General features: G+C 42.3%; 1 protein-coding gene and 1 pseudogene across 1 annotated transcript; one reads left to right on the forward strand and one right to left on the reverse strand.

The window, feature by feature from the left end:
• Positions 1-1631: 1631 nt before the first annotated feature.
• Positions 1632-12940, reverse strand: LOC101606305 (UDP-glucuronosyltransferase 2B15-like). Its single transcript, XM_045130189.1, has 6 exons — positions 12214-12940; positions 10129-10277; positions 8306-8437; positions 6341-6428; positions 5067-5286; positions 1632-1908 (listed from the first exon to the last, which is right to left on the reverse strand). Exons 1-6 carry the CDS (start codon positions 12935-12937, stop codon positions 1632-1634), a joined length of 1590 nt encoding a protein of 529 aa, XP_044986124.1. The 5' UTR covers positions 12938-12940.
• Positions 12941-15886: 2946 nt separating this feature from the next.
• On the forward strand, positions 15887-17043 carry LOC101615866 (annotated as a pseudogene).
• The last annotated feature ends 820 nt before the right edge of the window (positions 17044-17863 follow it).

The raw sequence follows: 17863 nt of genomic DNA on the forward strand, positions 1-17863 counted from the left end.
ACTGGAGCCCTACCTGGGGTGAATTGACATCTGTTCACATCTGTCCAAGGAAAAACGTTTCATGAGACATATGGCATCTATGTAGAGTTTTAAAATATTTTTATTTATTTATTTGAGAGGGAGGGAGAGGGAGAAAAGAGAGAAGAAAATCATGATTGCTGATATTTAAAATTGGGATCTTAAGACCTTTGCCTATAGTATTCTGTCTTCAGCCTGGGCTTTAGAAGCCCCTGTACGTATTCTTTGTCTGGTTCTTCCATATTTAGTATAGCTAGAAGAGACTGACTAGAACAAAGAATGTAGGAGAGAGGAGATGGTGTTGCCACAGGAAGAAAGTATCAATTGTACTCTGAGCAGACCGAGTTAAACTTGCAGGTTCCCAGCTATCATTCTGAGCTAACTGGACATAGACTTTTATCATTTTTGTTTAAGTTTTTTTTTTCATTTTTGTTGTTTAACTGTCTATTGTATATGATCATTCCCTGAAGCCAAAATACCAAGTGGAGAATATTAAAGGCCTCATATAGTAAAACAAAACCTCTTTTCTTATTAACCAATGACCTATCAAGTATTCTTGCTTTAGTGGGAAATGTATTAGGACCATTCTGCATTAAGAAAAGAATCAAAAATCAGTAATGGACCTTCTATGAGGGCTGTACACTGTTAACTCTCACGTGTACAAATGACTTCAACTTCCTTCCTTAACACTGTCCTGAGATTTGACCAAATTTCTCCTGGCTTCTCCTTGTATTAAGTCATGATCCATGTCTCTAGGGGTGATATCACCAGCAAGGCATTGTCTCAAGCATATGTGACTCAGTGAAACTGCAAAACGTTCATTGTCCAGCTCCCTTTCCAGGATATTTTCAGTTATTTTTCACAGTCTTATTTTCTAATTTTATACTTTCAAATAGCCAAGCAACCCCTTATGTTTCCTGTTTCCCTACTTTTATGTCTCCCCTGTTTATATCTATCACCTCAGTCACCTTCCGGGTTCAGCTACACTAAGGTTTCTCTCCCCTACTTCAGTCATGTGAATAAAAATCTTGGTTGCCACATTTCAAAGAGGTCATTGCCTTGCTTTTTTTAAAAAAATATATGCTATTTATTTGAGAGGAGAAAGAAGGAGGGAGGGTGGAAGAGAGAGAATGGGTATACCAGGGCCTCCAACCTCTGCAAGTGAACTCCAGATGCATGTGCCCCTTTGTGCATCTGGCTTAAGTGGGTCCTGGAGAGTTGAACGGGATCCTTTGGCTTTTCAGGCAAGTGCCTTAACCACTAAGCCATCTCTCCAGCCCCCATTCCCTTCCTTTCTTTGACTGACACGCAACATATGATTCCCTTTGTTTAAGGGTGTAAATTTATGAAAGGTACACAATAAAAACTCCAGTCTTCCACCTCTTCTCTAGCAGGCAAGCTGACCGTGAGTGAGGACTAACTGAAATTGTTTATGGAAATCCTAAGTTAGGATTGTACAATTCTTAACATTTAAGGAGTAAAATATATGAAAATGGCTAGGGTCTTCTAACACGTGGAGAATAATCTTGCAACACCTCCCTTCTCATTGATGGAATGGGCATAGAAGGCTTGCCCATCATGACCTCAGATCACACCCATAGGCTTCACAATACTCATTCTTTTTTTTTCTTCTCAGTCTTCACAAAATTGTGATAAAAAAACAAGGAGCATTTTACAACAAGAAAAGCAATGGCTGCCACACAGGCCAGGAGGAACCCAAGTACATCCAAGGAGTAGTACTGGAACCAGGTGAGGTTGTGCGCAAGTGGCCTCAGGTGCTTGGCCCCCTTGTGGCGCATGACAAACTCGATCCAGAAGACGGCGCGGTCCAGGGGCTTCATAGGCTGGTCGTGGTGGATGGTGGACAGCCGCATGGCATTCTCTTTATAGCTAGAGGGAAAGCAAATAGTCATCGACTTGTGCAGTGAATGGGAAAACACATATGTGTATTTTTATTTTGTTTAGACAGTAAGCATGACTGTGCAAAATTGGAAGGAAAATACTTTAGCTTATTCACTCATCGTTGTAGAATTCTTAGTTATATAAGTCAGAACTTCAAAATATATTGAGAAAACTACTGTAACTTTTATTAATAAAGACTAGAGTGCTGGAGAGATGGCTTAGCAGTTAAGCGCTTGCCTGTGAAGCCTGAGGACCCCGGTTTGAGGCTCGATTCCCCAGGACCCACGTTAGCTAGATGCACAAGGGGGCGCACGAGTCTGGAGTTCATTTGCAGTGGCTGGAGGCCCTGATGCGCCCATTCTCTCTCTCTCTCTCTATTTGCCTCTCTCTCTCTCTTTCTCTGCCACTCTCAAATAAATAAATAAAAATGAACAACAACAACAAAAAAGACTAGAAACAGTTAATCCCTTTGTAAACTCACGATTACAGTTAAGCCCCAAATTTAAAATGAACAAAATCAAAATCAGCTATCATTTCAGGGTTTAAAATTTGAGTTTTTTCACCAAAAAATTTAAAAAGTTGTTAAAAAAAAAAAAAGAAAAGGCAGGGCACGGTGACACACGCCTGTAATCTCAGCACTCTGGAGGCAGAGGTAAGAGGATCACCATGAGTTTGAGGCCATGCTGAGACTACAGAGTGAATTCCAGGTCAGTCTGTGCTAGAGTGAAACCCTACCTCAAAAAAAAAAAAAACAAGAAACAACAAAAAAGTATTTTTTATAGTTAGTCATTAATAATGTAACTAGTGTGTAGAGTTTGGAAAAGCATCACAATTTAGAAATAGTAGAGGGACCCATGTCAAGTTTCCACTGTGGTGCATATTGGGGGGAAATTTGTGTTGATTAGGAATTTGTGCTTCTCGTTGATTAATGATGGCCACCGCAAAGGTGGCTTGGCTGCTTGGGTTACTGGCTCCAACTCCACTCTTTTTCTTGTGCCTGCTCTGGATTTCTGTCTCTAATCGTTGACTCTACCAACATGGGAAATGAGATATTACCTCCTAGGATACTTTGCCTAGTTGTCCTTGAGAAGTAGAATCTCACTAACATTTTGATATTACTCTTGTTCTTGTTAACTTTGTGATGTGTCTTCTTGTCACCTGCATGCTGGTGACTACACCACTGAAGAACGTGCCCCCCTCCTCGACCAGCAACCATTAGCTTCCAGCGGTGACTGTGGAGGAGTGGGGCCTCATGAGTCCCTCCCCATCCAGGACAGAATGTTGACTGGTCCAGCCTTGGGCAGGAAACCCACAGCTGCTGGGAGTTCATGCGTGCAATGGCCACGACACGTCCAGAAGACAGAGGTCCACAGCATGCCTCTCTGTCCTCTGGCTCTTCCATTACAGAAAACCAACAAATGAAAACTTTTTTAAAAAAACTTTAAAGGAAAATGTGTTTTACAAAATCTTCACTAGAATGATTTAAAAAAAAACCACTAGAACTAAAATAACTACCTTGACATGTGTCTTTTGCACTTGTATTAACCAATAAATTTCCAAAGTATTTTATTTTAAAGTCATAAGGAAAGGAGAAATAGATATAAACTATCTCTAATTCAAAGAATAAGATGATATGAAGTAACTGAAATTAGCGTCTGTACTGAAATTATTTAAACTAGTATTTGCTTAAAGATATTATGGTTACTCACTACCCACATTCCTACTTATATCTCTCAAAATGATTCTATTTTGACTTTAAAATTCTCCAAAATAGTATAGCCAGGGTCTGGGAAGATGGCTCAACAGTTAAAGACAGTTGATTAAAAAACTTGCTGGTTAAGGTTTGATTGCCAAGACACGTATACAAACCAAATGCCAAAAGTGACACCAGCTTTTGGTATTTGTTTACAGTGGCAAGAGGCCATGGCACACCCATAAATGCACACACATGTGCACAAAAATTATTAAAAAATAAAACTACAGCTCATAAAAATCCAGGAATGTTCACACATTTATAAGTACTTTGTTTTTTTTTTTTTCCATAGATGCCAATTGAGAAAATTTAAAAGCCCTAGTTATTTGGCACTTATCAATGATGGAAGCAAAATATTGGCATAGAAATTTGGGGAGCATGAACTACAATGAGAAATAGAGACTGATTACTGGTTAACATTGGTCATTGTAGAGAAGATTTTTAAGTAGAGAAAATGAAAAATGGAGAAGGTGGATATGTTCATTCCCCCCCCCCACCATGAAAAGATGTTAACTATGCGCAGGAATCCTGTAGCGTGGTGCTGTGTACTTTAAAGGGACACAGCTCATTTGCTTTCAGATTAACCTCTGGGGTGCGTCCTGCCAAAAGTCTCGGCTGGGATCACAGCCCCACATGGCCTTGCTAAAGTCATGCTTCTCTGCTCCCGTCTCTCCCTCGCACTTCCACTTAGTCCACTGAGACCATGCTTGGGAATTCTCTTCCTTACACTTTATGCTGTCTCAAGATTCTATACTATTCTTAAAATTCTGATAAATTTTTCCAGTAAAACAATGGGGAAATGAAAGTTGGTCAGTGGTTTTGCTGCATCTCCTAGCATTGTGGAGGATGAAGCCGGAAAATCACAGGTTAGAGACAAGCCTCAGCTCCAGTAGCAAGACCCTCCCACAAAGACTGAAAAAGGGAACGTAATATTAGACACCCTCCTGCTCTGAATTTACTTTGTACTTATTACTACTTTCTCTCTCCTAGCCTTCAGCTGAGAACTTAGATATCAGTACTACCTACCAAATAGATAGAGATGATAGAGGGGGAGAGAGAGAGATTTCTTTGCTGTGGTAAACCCTAAGATGCCCATGCAAAGCCACAGGTTTCTCCCAAGACTCTTTAGCAAGTAACAAATAAACATCAAAAAGGTTATCCTGGCCTGGAGAAGTGGCTTAGCAGTTAAAGCACTTGACTATGAAGCCTAAGGACCCAGCTTTGATTCCCCAGTATCCATGTTAGCCAGATGCACAAGATGGCACACGTGTCTGAAGTTCCTTTGGCGTGGCTGGAGGCTTTGACATGCCCATTCTCTTTTGCTCTGCCTCTTCCTCTCTCTCGCCCTCCCTCTCTCAAACAAATTTAAAAAATTAAAAAGGGTTAGACTCACGAAGCATCATTAAGGACAGCCTCCAGTGCATTGAGCAAGTCTGAACGTGATATGGTTTTGTAATCCAAGCCCACAGCTGCTCCCTTGGCCACCATGTGAGCGATGTTGTCTCGCTGTTCTCCAAACAGAGGAATGCCCACCATCGGAATGCCATGATGGATGGCTTCGTAGAGGCCATTGGCTCCTCCGTGAGTTATAAAAGCTTTTGCTTTTGGATGACCTAGGACCAGATGAATTTCAGTAAACCAATGCAGGTGCTTTAGACGTAAGAGCAAGACACACGCAATGAAAGGCACTGGAGGGGAAGGTTTCTTTTCTTTACAAGGAGGCTATGGTATTGTGATGGCACTTGAATGGCTTTCCCATCTCAGAGCAAGAAGCCCCTACTGCAGAGAAGAAACCACTGAGAGCTGCGCGGTCCTGGACCCCAGAGCACCGCGGGCAGGACTGACGGCTGAGCCCGCGGGAAGATCACAGGGTGGGTAAAGGAAAGTGATTGTCAAGGAAAGCCCAGTGCTGGTTAGAACTTGCTCTCTTAATGAAACAGAGCATTTTACTCTGTTAGACAAGAACGCCTTGTCGGGAAGCCTGGAGGGGTGTGGGAAGTGTGTATCACTTCATGATGAAGATGGTGTATTTTATCCCAAAAAGAATGCAGTCATTCATAATCACAAAATAAGGGTGATTCTTGGGATCATTAGAGCTTTCAAAAGGGGGAGTGGTGTAACAATTGAGTTAGAAGAAGGAAACTAGAAGCAACTTTGCACACAATTTTGTTTCTGACCTTAAAGAATGTGACTTTACTAAATCTCTCTTAATTAATTAATTAATGCTTATCTCATTGAACCTATGCTGAACTTAGTCTCCTGGGAGAATCTATTTTTCTTTTGCAGCAGGCAGCTAAGAGGAGGAGATGAACCACCCCTCGCACATCAGCCAGGGCTCAGGGGGGACACCACTGAGGAATTGGCGCAATGAGCAAGAGCGCTGCTTCCACGGCGAGCCGGGACCAGGGCCAGGGTCATGGAGACGGCACAGAGGACTCTCAAAATGCCCCAAAGCAGAAATCCAGAAGCTGCGAGAGCTCGATCCTAAAGTGGACTTAAAGCACACCCACCACGGCTCAGGTTTCCCAGGGCTTGTTTCTGTTCTGTCGCCTCACACACCGACTGGGTGTGGAACAGATGTCTTGGTGTGGGCCCTGTTTTCTTATCACACACCCTGACTTGTGTCACTCACACACATTTCTCAGTGCTCGATTTCTAGATTCTTACCAAGAAGATCGTTCTGGGGAATCCATTTGTACAGCTGAGTATTGGGTCCTAAAGTTTTTGGTTTCTTACCCTCAAATCTCCAAATAACCTGTTAGATAGAAGAGACTATTACAGGAGTCAATGTTTAAAATACCATACTGTAAATTTTAGAGATAGCTGAATATCTTTAACAGCACAAATGAGAAAATAGAGATAAGAACTTAGCAATATGAACTATTAATAGACTGAGACAAAGAATACACCAACATTTCCTGTACTTACATGTAATCAGGTTGAATACAATCTTGGTATTATGTGCACAATTACTGAGAAAAATCAGGTAGTAATTGATAAAGGAAAGAATTTCAAAAACTACTGTGTTTTCATAATTTCATTGCAAGGGAGATTAACAAATTATTGTTTACATAACACATTTGTTTTGATGCCATCCATATTCCAATTTAAATATTAACTTATATTTAAGTTATACTAAAGTCTAGTTTTCCATTTGGTCTATGTAATCTTATCAGAATTTGGAATTTTTTAGTTATCATTATTTATGGCAAATTTCTGCTAAATCTCTCCTGTTGGAAGGTCTTTGAGAAAACGCCACCACTTTCCCTAGTGGACCATGAACTCCTCTGTTTTAGCAATCAAAGAAACAACCCCACTGGCCATAAGGTTTTAAACTGGCCCTTAGATCTGCCTGTGACGTGGCCACCCTCACTTTCATGCTTGCAGAGGCAAGCACCTTACACACTGAGGGACTCCCCTTCCCCAGTCCTCGTCAGCATTTTAATGGGGGCTTCATTTTCTTCTCCTGATGCAGTGACCTCTTCCCATGATGTCCTGCAGAGAATGCACAGATGTGCTACCACCAGGCCTTTACAGACTAGCCCCCAAAGAAGGATGATTCTAGAAAGCCAAGCAAGGAGAGGACTGGAGCACGCTGCACCTTTAACCTCTGCTGCTCTGTGACAGCTGAAGCTAAATTCAGGATCTAAGTGAAAATTAGCGTCGCTGACTACCAAAGGCTGCATCTGACAAAAAAACAGAAAAGGAGTCCACAAGTGTGCAGAAACAAAATCTAGTCTGTAGGAAATTACTTCTTGTCATTTTTTTAAATGAAATGGGACACCTGAACTGTCTTCTTCAACAGGCTCGGTTCTATTTGACTCTTCGTCATGTATTTCTTCCTCAGTGAGAGGACTTATACTGTGATGAGTTAGAAGCAGATCTTCATAAGCCATGATGTTCATTTTAAGGGTAGGATCATCTCTACTCTTTTTTTTTTTTTAATTTTTAACATCGTTTGGCTTCCAATATTGGCAGGGGACAGGGAATAGTCCAGGAAGGATGAGCTGTTAGATCTCTTTCTGCCTTTCAACATGGATAGAAAGGTACTTGAGTTGAGAGTTGGTGGACCTGTGAAATGTGGTCAGTACTGATTCCTACAAATGTCAAAGTGCTTAATGTGAGATGTATGTATTCTGTGAGGTTTAGTTCTCCCTTTCTTTGAAGAGTTTTCTGTATTGCACTCTAAATAGGTGTATCACAAAATCTGCACAAGGAAGCAAGCATTGCAGGGGCTATTTAAACTTCATGCTAAATTTAAAATGTTTTTAACACCTGCTTAATACTATTGGGCTAATTTCTTTCCTGAAATCACTCAAGTGTTCAAAGTGCTTTTGAACTATCAAATCACTGGGTAGTCAGTATCAAGCATTACTAGTCATAACACTATCAAGATAAAGCCATGTTTTATGCTGTGCCCAGCAACTAAGGTCGTTGTGATCACAGTGTGTATATCAAGACTGTTGTCGATCAAAAAGCCCTTCTGCATTAATGGAGTGGCTGCTATGTATAAGTGCTTTTAAATTGGTTAAAATTAGAACACTTCATTTTTCACACAGTGAGCACCTCTCACACATCACAAGTTTCACTAGTCTGTAAGTGGCGACTTCCCTCAGAAGCACCCCACCTCACCTTCTGTGGAATCTGTGCCAGGGCTGATGCTATTGCGGTTGCCTTTTCTTCTGTCATGTTACTGACCATGGAGCCTAGAGAAAACACCACCACACCATCTTCTCCAGAGCTCTGCACAAAATCTTCCATTTCCTATGAAGGAAGTATTTGCTTCATCACAAAAGAGTAACAGCAGGAAAAAAAAATACTATAAAATATTATGAAAAAAAACAGCTAAAGAAGTATCAAGTATTAGGAATTACTGAAGGGTTAGAAGCTAGAAAACTCACAAAAAGCAAAAATTTTCACATTCCACACGGTGACACTTGCAGGTAGCCACATTCACAGCATTGAGGAAGGAATGTTTTTTATATATTTTTTTTCTGCCAAAACTAAAACTTCAAAATCAGTGTATATTATGTGAGCTGTCCATCAAGTTGCAATCTTGATTTGCATTTATTTTTCATCCTACAAAAAGATGATGTGATTTTATTCTAGTATTTCCTTTGTTCCTTCTAAACTTCCTGTGTTGGTTGATTTGATATAATGAAGGGCTGCTTTGCAATGCAATTTAAATGCTGTGGTATACATTTGATTCAGAACTTGGTTCTGGGGTTGTATTAAGGCAAAATGTAATGTCAACAGAAGCATGTGGACCTGCACATTCACCCCGTGGAGGACAGGATACAGAAGTAACGTCCTAAACTTGATCTAAACCTCCCATGGTGGCTGATTTAGTGTTATTCAAGATTCTTTGGTAAAACAAGTAGAATCCAACTTAGAGTAAATAGATAACCAGGGATATCTCTTGGTTCTTGCATCAGAAACCTTTCAAGTTGAATCTGTCTCATCTTCGGTCCCCAGTTAATTCCATAGGAGATTAGTATTCTAATTCGCGGGGTTCCTTGCTCCTGGAACTGGTCTAGATCTCTCCATCCCTTACTTGACCTTTAACAACAGCCTCTGCATTGTGCCCTGTTCCCACAGACCTGCTCCTCGGCAGTGCAGCCCAGTTACTTCACCTTGAAAGTTGTTTATTTTTCTTCTAAAGGAGCTCTGCTCATTATCTCGCCCTCCTTCAGCTTCCCTCTCTGAATTCCTGGTGCCCTTATTGTTGTCCTAAATACTTTCCCACTATTGAGCTCCAGATTACCTCTCTAGTAAAGTTGGCAGCTTTATTCAGCTTCCTACTAAATTAAACCTCTACTTCTTGGGAATTGATGCTACAGTGCTCATTGATTTTCTTCTTCTTTCTTTCTTGGTCAATATTCTTTCAGGTCTTCCTTCCCATTGTTCGTAGCTCAGCTAAGTTATCACATCCTTAACTAGCTTTCATTAAGAAATTAGAATTTCTCTTTCCTACTAGACTCTATGCTATTTCTCTGCATCATCCACACTTCCTTTGGGTATGGCAATCACATTATCAGTTCTGAAGGAATGGGTGATGTTTTCTGAATGGGCTGAATTTAGCTGATTTCATTTAAATAACTATTTTGAATATTTCCCAGAGATCCCATGTTAATTTCTAGGCACAATGACATGTAAACTTATAATGTCATAAAAATTTAAGCTTCTTGAGGACAGGACACCTTACCCTACTTCCTAGATCACTCTGAGTGGAATACAAACTGGATGAGTCATCTTGGTGGGGCACATCTTTAATCCCAGCACTTGGGAGGCAGAGGTAGGAGAATTCCTGTGAGTTCAAGGCCACACTGAGACTTCATAGTGAATTCCAGGTCAGCCTATGTTAGAGCGAGACCCAACCTCAAAAAAACCACAAAAAAAAAAAAAGAAAAGGAAAAGAAAAAGAAATAAAGAGAGCAGTGAAATGAAACATTTACCTTAGGCAGAGGTTTGGCAGGTTTGCAGTGGAGTCCTCCAACAAATTCAATATTGGGCAAGGTTGGGCGAGGAAACTCCAAGTCCCAGTAGGATCGAATGAGCCACATTTCAGCTTTGTTCAACAGCTCAGCTAGGGTGGTGGGTCTTCCTAGATAGAGAACATGAGCAAGAAAATGGAGAAAAGAAAATGACAGAATGAACGTATGAATATGATAGATTATATGAAAAGGGGTGGACTAATTTCTACTAAATGATGTATAAAATGTACATTTATCAACACATATGTTTATATGTAATATTATTTATATGTATAATTGATTTCTGGTCCACAGTACCGTGTGTGGGGGAGGGGGGTTAAATACAGACAAGAAGGTGTTATTTCTAAAGTCACATCAGAAAACTAGAAATCATCGTTATTAAAATAAGCCAATTTATAACTAGGCATGCACTTTCTTCACCTTTGACGATTTCTTCGTAGCAGATGCAAACATACACAAATGCTCAAGTTCCAGAGCCTCACAGTGAGAACTACAGACACAATGTCCTCACTGCAGCCTCCACAATGCAACTCGCTCAGCCTCGGCTCTCGGTTTTCCAAAGGAACTCTGCATGTTATGACTGGTTGAATTTCTGATACTTCTGCATTGGTTCAAAGCTTAATAATGTTATGCAGTATTCACAACTTAATAATATTATTTATTATTACACAAAAATATTTTAAAATTCAACTGGAAATCTCCTTTTATAAATAATGAGGATAGACATTTATCGTCACCTTTTTTTTTTGAGGCAAGACCAACAGACTGGTCTTTTTGTTTTTTAAATGAGGAATATATCCAAATAGAGAAAGAGAGACAAAGAGAATGGGCACGCCATGCACTTGACTACTCTCCTCGAACTCCAGATGAATGTGGCACTTTGTGCACATGTGTGACCTTGCGTGCTTGTGCCACCTTTCGTGTGTTTGGCTTATGTGGGACCTGAATAGTTGAACATCAGTCCTTAGGCTTTTCAGGCAAATGCTAAGCCATCGAATTAGCCCTACCTTCAGGTTTTCAAAAGCATTTTCATTTGTTTAATTGCATGGAGAGAGCAAGTGAGAGAAAGAGAGGAAATGGGAGCACCAGGGACTCTAGCCTCTGCAAATGAACTCCAGACACATGCACCACTTTGTGTATCTGGCTTTGCATGGATACTGGGGGAATTAAGCCTGGGTCGCTAGGTTTTGCAGTCATGTGCTTTAACTGCTGAGCCATGTCTCCAGCCCTAACTGTGGTTTTTAATGGAGAACCACGACCTCAAAAAAAACAAAAATAAAAATAAATAAAATAAAATATTTAAAAAAAGAAAATGGAGGGCTGAAGAGATGACTTAGCTGTTAAGCACTTGCCTGTGAAGCCTAAGGACCCTGGTTCGAGGCTTGATTACCCAGGACCCACATTAGCCAGATGCTAAAGTGGGTGCATGCGTCTGAAGTTTTGTTTGCAGTGACTGAAGGCTCTGGCACTCCCATCCTCTCTGTATCTATCTGCCTCTTTCTCTCTCTGTCTGTTGCTCTCAAATAAATAAAAATAAAAATAAAATGGAGTTCTTAGAAACCTAAAGTTACCTTCTTTTGTCCACGATAAAGTATCTCTGAAGAGAGGTGAAATACTTTAAAATTTTTGGCAAAATGTTTTAATTTAAAATAAGGACACACATCTACACAAGAGAAAGCAATTCCTTTACTGTTATATGCACAATGTTACTATAAATTATGTCACTTCCTAATCTATATACATCAAGACAATGAGGTGACCAGTTACTTTTTAAAACACAAAAAAAATACAGTGCACTGACATGTAACTGCTAGAAATGCTTCACTTTGTGACGGTGTAATGTGGAATACCTGATATCAGCATTGTGCTGCTTGCTTCTATCTACCCCCTAATGTCAGGTTCTTCACAATCTTTGAGAGACTGGTAAAAATTTCATTTCACCATTTCACATACAAATACAAATTAATTTTATTTTAGATGCATATAACACCTTCAAAAGTACATCAAAGATAGATTTTCAATCTATTGATGAGAAATATGACTTACCTAAAACCTCACTATAGAACTGATCCCATTTCTTTTCTTCAAATGTCTGAAACCAAAAGTCAAAATAAAACCTGCATATCATGTTTTCTACCCTTTCCCAGAAGGACATTTGACCACTTAATCCTGACAAAATCATGGGGACATAAGAGGGAGGCACCAGAAGTCCAGCACTGTACTTTTCCATATAGTAGCCCGGAGAGAAGCGAAGACTATACACAAAAGGAATTTTAAGCATCTCGGCTATCAGCTCACCACACGGACCAATAGCATCTGAGAGCAGGACATCAAACTTTGATTTTTGTAGTTTTGTCATAAGCTGCTTGTTCAGAACTGCTGCTTTACATAAGTCATAGGCAACATCAGAATAGTCCTTCATCATTTTATCCAGTGTTGGAGAATACATCAAACAAGTATCTGTTTGCACATTGTCTATCCAATCCATGACCCACTGTGCGAAAAATATTTTCAGTTCATCGTTACTAATAGGTACCGGAAAGTTTTCAAACATGAAACCAGAAGATTTGCTGGTATCAAGAAAAATGGAAGCTGAGTGTCTCAGAACAGTCACTTCATGGCCCCTCTGCACGAGTTTATCCAGTATTGTTTTGAGATTCATCCAGTGGCTGAATTCCATGGGCCAAACCAACACCTTTCCACAGTTTCCAGATCTGAAGTAACAACTCATCTGTAGCAGCAGAAGAGTGGCAATCCACTTTGTTGACATCCTGGGAACATGCAATGCTTCCTCGCTTCTCAGTGTGTTCCTTTCTATCCATATCTGTGCTTATATCTAAGTAGAAATTGGCCACAAAGTTAAAATATAACTTTGGTTGTTCCAATAAAACATATTACCTAATCAACCAGATCATGTTGGCTCAAGGGAGAGGAAAAAGCAAATTTTAATTCTTTCTGTTTACATGAGCATGTTTAATGTCTCTTTTCTAATGAAGTGCTTGCACCTGCTTAGGAATCAATGATCTGCCTAGGTAAATAATTTGTATTATATAAGACATGTTAGGATACTGCCAAGAACAGTTACAGATGAGTGATAGCTTGTCTGAAATCTTCTCAGAACACAACTCAAGATACAATAATGATGCACATGATCAGCATTTCTTGGATATAAAATTTTAGTAATTTTATAAGACTCAAGAAATATATACCTTATATTACCCAATATATAATTTTCCAATTTAAAGTATATAATCAATTTGTTATAGTACAATTATAACAATGTATAACTACCTTCACTACCAGTTTCAAGAATTTTTTTTTTCAAAAGAAATGCAATTATTACACCATCTTGCCATATTACACCATGTGCTGAATTATACCCTATGGTCATAGGATGAAAGTATCATCAAGGAAATATAAATGGTCAGAAGCACATGTTTAATGCCCAAAGTAGACACACATTCATTTGAGATTAATTAAATATGCATTAATTATTTTAAAAAAAAATGTTATTTAGGGCTGGAAGAATGGCTTAGCAGTTCAGGTATTTGCCTGCAAAGCCAAAGGATCCAGGTATGATTCCCCAGGACCTACGTTAGCCAGATGTACAAGGAGAAGCATGCCTCTGGAGTTCGTTTGTAGTGGCTGGAGGCCCTGGTGCACCCATTCTCTCCCTCTCTCTCCATCAAATAAATAAATAAATAAATATTTTTTTAAGTGTTATTTACAGTGAGGTAACCTAGGCCCAGAAAGCCAAGCGCCACATGTTCTCCCTCATATGTGGATCCTAGCTACAGATAATTGGGCTTCTGTGTGAGAAGGAAAATACTTAGTAGCAGAGGCCAGTAAGTTAAAAAGGAGATATAAAGGGAAGAGAAAGGAAGGGAGGAGGGTACTTAATAGGTTGGTATTGTATATATGTAAGTACAATGATTGAGATGGGGAGGTAATATGATGGAGAATGGAATTTCAAAGGGGAAAGTGCGGAGGGGGGTGGTATTATCATGGGATTTTTGTTTTGTTTTGTTTTTGGAGGTAGGGTCTCACTCTGGTCCAAGGTGACCTGGAATTAACTCTGTCATCTCAGGGTGGCCTTGAACTCATGTCAATCCTCCTACCTCTGCCTCCCGAGTGCTGGGATTAAAGGCATGCACCACCATGCCCAGCTGTGGGATATTTTTTATAATTATGGAAGATGTTAATAAAAATTGTGAAAATAAAAAATAAAAATAAATAAATAAATAAAAATAAAAATAAAATGTTATTTACCAGAATATTGTACTTTGAGACCCTACAAAGTAATACAAAGACAGGACATGAAGTTAGTTAACTCCCAACATAATTTAATTACTATCATGTGCAAGATGTTTGATAACAGCAAAAAAATAAGAATAATCTGATATCCAAAATGTATATCAGAAAAATCATACTTAACAAGATAATACAAACTTTGTTTTGTGTTAAGTTTTAAAATTACAAAGCCATATACAATGCATTATACAAGAACAATATGGGGCTGGAGAGATTGCTTAGTGGTTAAGGGCTTGCCTGTGAAGCCTAAGGACCCCGGTTCGAGGCTCGGTTCCCCAGGTCCCACGTTAGCCAGATGCACAAGGGGGCGCATGCGTCTGGAGTTTGTTTACAGTGGCTGGAAGCCCTGGCGCGCCCATTCTCTCTCTCTCTCTCTCAATCTCTGTCAACTCTCAAATAAATAAATAAAAATGAACCAAAAAAAATTTTTTTTAAAGAGAATCAGATTGTCTTTTTAAAAAAGAGAGCAGACTATGAAGAGTACCCGGGGCGAGGTGGCGCCCGCCTTCAGTCCCAGCACTTACGAAGCCGAGGTAGGAGGAGCGCTGTGAGCTCAAGGCCCACCTAAGACTACATTGTGAATTCCAGGTCCACCTGGGCTACAGTGAGACCTTCCTTCGAAAAACCAAAATTAAAAAAAGGAGATGTAAAACACCAAATTAGCTGTAGCAAGTATATGTTGGTGACACAATTGTAACATTTTTTTTTCTTTTATGCTTAATACTTTTCTGGTTTTTATAACGATGCTTTCCCTCTGTAGTGGACAGCTGTAGGCCCCTGAGGTGAATGTCCAGGCCAGGCACGGTTATGGAGGAAGGGATTTACTGAAGATAGAGGGTAAGTTCCACAATGGCAGGAGAAGCTGCCCCGTTTTCACAGATCCATGAACAGAAAGCAAACACACCCCAGGCAGAACTCAAGCTCTCCAGGTACCTCTAGACTGGGATTCCAGCTCCATCAGCACGCCTCAGGGCCGGACCTAAGATGCACCCAGGGACACCTCCTCCAGCCAGGTGGCTGCATATCTAGATTTCAATCCAGTTAAATCCTAAGTATATTGGGGGCCATCCATTTAAACTACTATTTATAGGTTTGTTTGTATGGTGCAGCTGAAATTTCCCTCGGACAAACTTTACAAAGCAAGACACTATTTACAAGTCCGTGGGCCCGGAGCGCACGGGTGTGAGCGCACCGGGCGGGAAGCGGCGCCCCGCGCGGCTTGGATGCGGCGCCCGGGACCGGCCCGCGCTCTCCCGGCGGCCAGCGGAGGGCCTCCGCACCCCCTTTCCTGCCCCTGCCGGAGTTCACCCCGCGCCGTCCGAGCCTTGTAAGAACCGGAGGCAAGAGTCCACGAAGCCACAGAGAACCTGGGCGCGCCAGTGGCTGTCAGACACATTCCCACCGGACCATGGCAGGAAAGGTGAAGTGGGTCCCTGACATCAAGAAGTCTGTGTTGATCAACAGCTTTGAGAAGAGAGCGTGGGTCCAAGTGACGGACAGTGAGGATTGGAACTTTTACGGGATGAGGGTGCAAACCATCCGAAACGTGTTCAGTGTGGAAACTGGGTACCGGCTCTCCGACGACCACCTCCCCAGCCACGACAAGCTGACCCGCACGGACCTGATGGTGAAGAACAGGAAGGAGCTGGCGAAGGAGGGGCGACCTCGGGCAGAAAAAGACGAGCATGGAAAATACCTCTATCTGGACTTTGTCCCCGTCACCTGCATGCTGCCTGCGGACTACAGCCGACCTGCTCGTGGAGGAGTTCAGGAAGAGCCCGTCCAGCACCTGGATCATGGAGCCGCGCCGCAAAGCCCAGGACAGGGGCATCTTCCTCATCAACAAGCTCTCGCAGGTCAAAAAGTGGTCTCGGGACAGCAAGACAGCCCCGTTTATGACTCAATCCACAAAAGAAGCGGATGTGATCTCCCCCTACATCAATAACCCGCTGCTCATGGGTGGGCGGGAGTTCGACCTGCGCTTGTATGTCCTGGTGTCCGCGCCGCCCTCTTCGCTGCTCCATGTATAAGCCAGGGTGTCGCCGGCTTTGCACACTGAAGTACACCCCAAGCACCAGTGACCTAGACAACACGGTCGTCCACCTCACCAGCGTGGCCATCCAGAAGCACGGACAGGACTACAACCACATCCACGGGGGCAAGTGGACCGTGAGCAACCTGCGGCTCTACCTGGACAGCACGCGCGCCAGGAAGGTGACCACCAGGCTCTTCCACGAGACGCGCTGGATCATCGTGCAGCCCCTCAAGGCTGGGGCGCCCGTGATGAACAATGACAAGCACTGCTTTGAGTGCTACGGTTAGGACATCATCATCGACGATAAGCTGAAGCCCTGGCTCATCCAGGTATGACGAAGAGCTGGCCCAAGGTGATGGGCCCAACGAGGAGAGCTCAGAAGTCGCCCTGGCCAAACCCTTGGGCCCAGGGGGTCCCGGTGGACAGACTCATCGAGATCTGTCCTCACAACATGGAAGGGACCAGTGAGCAGCAGACAACAGACCCCAGTCTGGGCCTTCTCAACCCCTCCTCGCCCCAGGCCCTGCTAAAGACCTATTTTGGAGATTCCTTTTTTCTAGAGCACTTCTTTTCCAAGCCCTGTAAATGAATGAAGGCCCTCTGCCCTCTGGAAGGTGGAGGAGTCTGTGTGACCAGGCCTGCGAGGGCCTCACGGATCACACAGGCAAGGACGGCTGCAGTGCGCGAAGCCACTCCAGTGATCATCCCGTCTGTTAAGACGAGTTAAAACAGAAGGATGCGGCCGTGGGAAGCAGTGCGTGTAGCCTGACCATGATTTCGGCTTTGTTCTAGCTTGACTGTAGAGAAAACAGGCATGTATCAAGACCCCTGCTGCAGTGCCCCCGGGGACCTGGTTCTGTCACCTCAGTGTCCAGAGGAGGCCTGCACAGCACAGCCGACGAGCACAGACAGTCCTGCTGGGTGGCCTCTGTGGTGCCAGCATCTGGGTTTGTCAGCTCTGTCGGCAGCCGTCAGCAGGGACAGGCCACTCGATTGTGTTGACACAGAGCGTCCCTGGGCACCAAGGACGTAGAGGCGCACAGGGACACCACCCGACACTGCCGACGTAGCTCCTGCCGTGCGAGTGGGGTTCTTTTCACAACCCTTTTTCTGACAGTCACACTGGACACTTGTGGTGCATTAGTTACGGCCGTGAATTTATCTTGAAAGCATGCTGTGCCCGGCTGTGCTAGACTGGGTAGACACCACAGCACCTGAGTGCTTGGCACACATACGCCCATATGTTTAATGTTTCATGTTTCACTGCTAATTAAGGACAGTTCCTTGTTTGTTTTGTTTTGTTTTTGTTTTTCAAGGCAGGGTCTCCCTGTAGCCCAAACTGACCTGGAA

This window comes from Jaculus jaculus, chromosome 11 (genome assembly GCF_020740685.1).
Source record: "Jaculus jaculus isolate mJacJac1 chromosome 11, mJacJac1.mat.Y.cur, whole genome shotgun sequence".
Taxonomy (NCBI): Eukaryota; Metazoa; Chordata; class Mammalia; order Rodentia; family Dipodidae; genus Jaculus; species Jaculus jaculus.

What these genes read in the sequence shown, in the direction of transcription:
- LOC101606305 (XM_045130189.1), bottom strand. Translation starts at nt 12,937, where the DNA reads ATGTCAACAAAGTGGATTGCCACTCTTCTGCTGCTACAGATGAGTTGT. An exon ending in GTTCTATAGTGAGGTTTTAG is followed by an intron (nt 10,278 to 12,213) that starts GTAAGTCATATT and finishes TTCTCTATCTAG; the next exon opens with GAAGACCCACCACCCTAGCT. An exon ending in CTGCCAAACCTCTGCCTAAG is followed by an intron (nt 8,438 to 10,128) that starts GTAAATGTTTCA and finishes CTTCCTTCATAG; the next exon opens with GAAATGGAAGATTTTGTGCA.